Source organism: Rutidosis leptorrhynchoides, chromosome 8 (assembly GCF_046630445.1).
Source record: "Rutidosis leptorrhynchoides isolate AG116_Rl617_1_P2 chromosome 8, CSIRO_AGI_Rlap_v1, whole genome shotgun sequence".
NCBI lineage: Eukaryota > Viridiplantae > Streptophyta > Magnoliopsida > Asterales > Asteraceae > Rutidosis > Rutidosis leptorrhynchoides.
The window spans coordinates 245,004,186-245,010,725 of NC_092340.1; the positions used below are offsets into that span (position 1 = coordinate 245,004,186).

A 6,540-nucleotide genomic window follows, 5' to 3' on the forward strand; every position below is an offset into this window, starting at 1 on the left:
ATGTGATTGACTGTTTCTAATCACATGTGATTGACAGGTTATTTGATATATTGGAGTTTCTAATCACATGTGATTTTCTTCTTTGATATGTTATTTGCTATATTTGAGTTTCTAATCACATGTGACTGAAATGTTATTTGGTATATTGAATTTTCTAATCAGATGTGATAGTCTTTTTTGACATGTTATTTAGTATATTTGAGTTTCTAATCACATGTGATTGACATGTTATTTGGTATATTTGAGTTTCTAATCACATGTGATTGTCTTTTTGGACAGGTACAACCTCAAGTTTGTACCATTTACTGGCATAGATAACCACCGTAGGTGTGTCACAGTTGCTGCGGGATTGATAAGGGATGAAACAGACGAGAGTTACACATGGCTTCTTAATTGTTTCATGAAGACATTCGAGAAAGAGCCAAACAACTCATTCTAAACCCTAAACCCTAAACTCTAAACCGTTAGTCAAATAACTCATTCTAAACCTTAAAATCTAAACCCTAAATCTAAACGATAAACTCAATTTGATGAAAATTGATGTAGAACATGTGTAGAACAACATATTCTACATTTACATGTTGTTCCACAGAAAGTTCACATTTGATCCCTGGACTGTTATATAATCATAAAGTTATAGTGATTTACAATTACTTGTAATTCTGGATTGTACAACCACATGTGATTACATTAATCACAATATACACAATCATAAGTTATTGGCAATGCATAATCACAAGTGATTGGCAGAATCACAGGTGATTGGCCATGCAAAATCACAAGTGATTGGCATAATCACAAGTGATTGGCCATGCAAAATCACAAGTGATTGGCATAATCACAAGTGATTGGCATGCATAATCACAAGTGATTGTCAAATGCAAAATCACAAGTGATTGGCTAACAAAACATAACTTGTACCTGTTTAATAAAAATTAATAAACAATCAACAATGAAAATCATCAACAATAGTATATAGAAAAGAAATACAGAAATTAAGATCTAAACCATTACTGTCATTTACCATCCAACAATAACAAGTGATTGGCTAACAAACATAACCTGATCTAAACCATTACTGTCATTTGCCATCCAACAATAGTAGATAGAAAAGAAATACACTAGTGATTGGCTAACAAAATAACATATTTATTAACACATAAAAAATAACCTCAACAATAATACAATCTGGAATTATTTTCCACAAAACACTTCACTTTTCTAACAACTCATTTGATTTTTCAATACGGTCAACTCTTGATTTTTGTGCATAAAGAACAACCATCATGTAGTCTTCATTCGCATGAGATTTCTTAAATTCTTCTCATCATTTTCCTTCTTCTCATCATCGGTACCTTCACCTCAACACCCTCAACCATTCTAAAAACTTCATTCATTTTACTTTGATAATATATCAAAGTCTTCTCGTTGGGATAATTTTTCAAACCTTCAGTAATTTTTTTGACAAAAACATCTTCAAGTCATCAACCAGTTTGAACTTCTCCTTGATAACTCGACAATAGTCCTGCATATAAGGCACAAACGTTAGATTATAAGGTGATGCAGTAAGTTAAAGCACAATCACATGTGATTGGAAATGCATAATCAAATGTGATTGGAAAAGCAGAATCACATGTGATTGGCAAAGCAGAATCACATTTGATTGGCAAAACCAGAATCAAAACATAGTAGATAAAAGGAAAATACATATAATACCTCAACTGAACCAATGTTATCCTGTTCATCTTCAATTCGTATAAAACCCTCTCCACCTTCTTCTTCAGGATCAAACTTTGGTGCAAGTTCAAGAGTCCCGCTGCACGAATACCCGATTCAGTTGGAAATTGATCAAACCAACTTTGAACAAATTCGCTGCCAGGAATAACATCTAAGGTATCTAAATCAACCCCGACATCTTCAAAGCCAAACACATCTTTGACCGCTTCAGAGTCAACCTTGATATCACCCTTCGAAGTCCTAATCACCATAGCATCACAATCAAAATTGTCTACGCAAAAGTAGGCAATGTTACCGGGCAGTTGTTCAATGTTAAAGTCTAACAAAGAACGAAGCCCAAGCTTGCTCACGCATTCCTTTTTAGCAGGAGTAAGTGAACCCCTAAATTGCACATTAAAACAAAAAACAATCACTTGTGATGGCATTTGGTAAACATTAAAATAATGAAAAACTGATTTCGGGTGATTCTGCTTAAATGGTACATTAAAACAAAAACATCACAGGTGATTCTGCTTTGGCCAATCACATGTGATTCTGCTTTGCCAATCACATGTGATTAAAACATTAAAACTATGAAAAACTGATTACAAAAACCCTAAAAGGTACATTAAAACAGAAACATCACATGTGATTAAAAACACTAAACAATTACAACCTGATGGAATTTGGTAATTATGTAAAAATCACATGTGATTATAAACCTAACAATTACGTTCTGATGACAAAAATTGTATAGTGAACTTTTCAACAACAAATGTAACTAATACTGGTAAATAACACACATAAATAATCACAAACAAATCACATGAACACGAAGAACTATATCTCTAAAAAACCTAAAAATAAAATAAGAAAACACTGTAATAGAACAAACAGTTGATTGATTGCTGAATAAAATATAGAAAGCACAAACAAATCACATGTGATTGTAGAAACAAACACGAAGCAATATCTAAACCAAACAAATCACAGATGAGGTCGATTGTTAACATCTATTTGTAATCACGTGTGATTGAAACCACAAAGTGATTGGCAATGCAGAATCACAAGTGATTGGTAATGCAGAATCACAAGTGATGGAATTTGTTAACATCTAAGTAATTTCAACAACAACAAAACTACATGTTAACATCTAATAGTGACTTTCAAGTAATTTCATTGTATAATCACAAGTGATTGAAACCATATAAATTACAATCTCATAAAAAATATTGTATAAAAAAACCTAAATGTTACATTAAAACAAAAACAATCACATGTGATGGCATTTGGTAACATCTAAATGATACAACCAACTGATTTCCGTAAAAATCACAGGTGATTAAAAACCCTAATAAATACATTATGATGATAAAATTGTATACTGATTTTTCAACAACAACAAATGCAACTCATATATTGATAAATAACACACATACAATGATCACAAACAAATCACATGTGATTTGAGAAACAACAAACGAAGCATATATCACTAAAACCCTAAAAAAATTTAAAAAATCAAAGGAATAGAAAAAACACTTGATTGATTATTCAATAAAACATAGTAAAATTACCTGTAGCTTTGACCGGAGCTTGTTTTTCAGCCTTAGTTTGCTTGTTAGCCGAAGAAGGTTTTTTAGTCGAAGAAGATTTTGAAATCGAAGAATCCTTTGATTTCACCATTGATGATAGATCAATTACTGATGAATGTTATAAGCTAATGAATCGATTTGATTGTTGATGGCGATTTAGATGATCGTGATAGAAGAGAAACCCTAGAATGGCGATTGAGAATGAGAGAATGAACGACTGGAATGAGAAGAGTGGAATGAGGAATGAACGAGGGTTTGAGTGTGGTTGTAAAAAATATGCAGTGAATGGACAAAAATGCCCCTCCGCCTAAAATTACCTATATTTAATCAAGTTAGACCATTGATCAGCATCAATCTTAGGGCTGAAATTAAATCCCTCAAACCCAAGATAAAACTTGGACTCAGATGAATATTCTTCGTTTTTATATATACATAGTATTTCAGAATAATTATTTACTTTCACTTTTAATCAATCAAACAGTACGTATATACAATTGTATTAAGTGTTTGGTATGTTGAAACGAATTATTGTCTCTTAGATTATGTTAGGCTCATTAACTTTAAAGTTTTTTTTTTTAAATAAAATTATATAGTTAGATACTAAAAAAGTTTCCCGTAAGGAGCAGAGGGGTGGCCGTCACAACACGCAGCTGACCACCCTGCTTGTTTATATCATATTTCTTTGAACGAAATAAGGATGTGTATATTAATATAAATTCCATAGCAAGAAATTAAAGGAGGATTACAAGGGACATGACAATCATAAGTTTCAGTTAGAAACTAAATGGTCTCCATGATTTAGTCAAGAATAAGAATACATAACAAGTAAATCATAATGACTAACTACAATTCAAAGATTTATCATTAAAAATGATAGCATTCGTATAACGCCAACACATTCAAAGAGTGGTAGCTATAATAGCCAAAATTTTGTTCTTTGCAATCGCATTCTTGTCCCACTGTTGAAACCATGCATCAAAGTTTTTCAAGAATCAAACACTGGCATCGAGGTATCTAGCCAAGTTCTTATATTACTCCATAGATCATTCGCCTGCCGCATATGTATGGTATCCACGTTAGTTATACTTTCTACTTTACACTTCAATGTTTATATTAAAAAATTATTTCATCTGTCTCGATTTTATCTACCTATATTTTAGTAGCATTACTTCATATATGCCATTATTTCATATGTATATCAGTGTCACATATATTTAATGTCATTAATGTATATATATATATATATATATATATATATATATATATATATATATATATATATATATATATATATATATATATATATATATATATATATATATATATATATATATATATATATATATATATATATATATAAACCCTAATATCTAAACCCCAATAGCTAAAACCTCAAAATACGCTCGAAAAACACGATAATTGTTATATATTACTTCTTCGAGCGTTTTCCCGTCAAAATAAAAATATTTATCACAAAGTGTCTCTACTAAATGTTAATATTTTCATCTCATCTATAATGTTCGTGAACAAAGTGTTTTCAAAAAACGAAAAAAAAAAAAAAGTTTTTGCTTCCCCCGAATAATTACTTCCCTGTTGATCCTACCAATATATATATATATATATATATATATATATATATATATATATATATATATATATATATATATATATATATATATATATATTGGCAATAAACTGAAAGAAATATATTAGAAAAACTTTTCACAAATTGTGAAAAGCTAAGGAACACATGCATACAAAGGGCTTACAATGCTACTGCCCACTTGTATCAAGCAAAAATAAAAGATCTTGTAGGCCATACATTACAATCTCATACATACACTGTCTTATGCAAAAACATCAGTAAGCATGAACTAATTACATTAAACTCCAAGGTTGAAAGCTCCACATATAAAATTGATAACTCTCACACTTTTTCGCGTTAACGAGCCATTGAAAACTTTAAGCTTAATCCGAGAAACCGTTGCGGCCCAACAAGAGTATACACCATTAAACACCAATTCGTTTCTCGCAAGCCAAATAGCCCAAATCGTGACCGGGCCTATTAAACTCCAAAAGTTGGCCGCCTTAATACCCATCCCATTGATCCAATCACTAGAAAATTCAAGCATAGAAGACGGGATGATCCAAGACACGTTCCACCAATTGAATAAAGCCGACCAAATATGATGAGACCATGAACAATGGAGGAATAAATGATCAATCGATTCAACATGAATCCCGCACCACCCGCACTTGTCATCCGAACCGGGCCTCAAGCAACGACGATAACTCAACACTTCTTTAACAGGAACCCCTCCTTGTATGACCAACCAATGGAATATCGCCATTTTTTAGGGAACAATATTATGCCACACTAAACTCATCCAATCTACCTCTTCAACTAAATTAGAAGAGATCACAACTCGAACACCTTCCGCTACCGAATAAACCTTGTCCACCGAATGAACCCATTGAATCACATCTTCTTTAGATTGATCAAGTATTATGTGACTCAGCGAGGACATTAAGATATCAAATTGAATACTTTCATATGCGTCTAATTGAGACGTAAACCCCAAATCCCAAACCATTTGTCCAACTTCATTCACATGACCATTATCCGCAATCGACCCATTTCTTTTAGAAGATAAAAGATATAGGCTCGGGAATTGATCCTTCAACTTTGGAACACCCACCCATATATCGTTCCAAAAAGAAACATTAGAGCCTTTTCCAATTTTCCATTTCCAACTTTGAGGACTAATAATATTGAAGATCTCTTCCATATTTTGAAGCTTTAATAAATCCCTCCATACCAACGAAACTTTAGAGCGATTGACAATAGACAAGTCTGAGAGAAGATTACCCATTGTGCATACATCAGAAGGACTTGAAATGAAAGAGTTGGACACAATATTATGCCAAATTGTTTCTTTGTTGTTATTAAACTTGATCCACCATTTTGCCAACAAAGTAAGATTTTTTAATCTTAAAGGAACAATACCTAACCCTCCACACTCTTTCGGGAGACATACTTTGCTCCATCTTACTAAAGCCATTTTCTTTCTCGAAGAGTCACCACCCCACAAAAAGTTTCGTCTTAAACATTCTATTTTTGATAACACTGCTTTGGGCACTTTAAAAATGGACATATAATGAGTTGGAAGACTTGATAATACCGCGTTAATTAGAATAAGTCGACCACCCATCGAAAGACATCTTCCTT

The 6,540-nt window shown here is 32.2% G+C and overlaps 1 protein-coding gene across 1 annotated transcript; it reads right to left on the minus strand.

Annotated features, from left to right (window-relative positions):
* Nucleotides 1-5,194: 5,194 nt before the first annotated feature.
* LOC139864067 (uncharacterized) lies at nucleotides 5,195-5,662 on the minus strand. The gene has a single exon (XM_071852654.1). The coding sequence runs from the start codon at nucleotides 5,660-5,662 to the stop codon at nucleotides 5,195-5,197; it is 468 nt and encodes a 155-aa protein (XP_071708755.1).
* Between the last annotated feature and the right edge of the window lie 878 nt (nucleotides 5,663-6,540).

What these genes read in the sequence shown, in the direction of transcription:
- LOC139864067 (XM_071852654.1), bottom strand. Translation starts at nt 5,662, where the DNA reads ATGGCGATATTCCATTGGTTGGTCATACAAGGAGGGGTTCCTGTTAAA.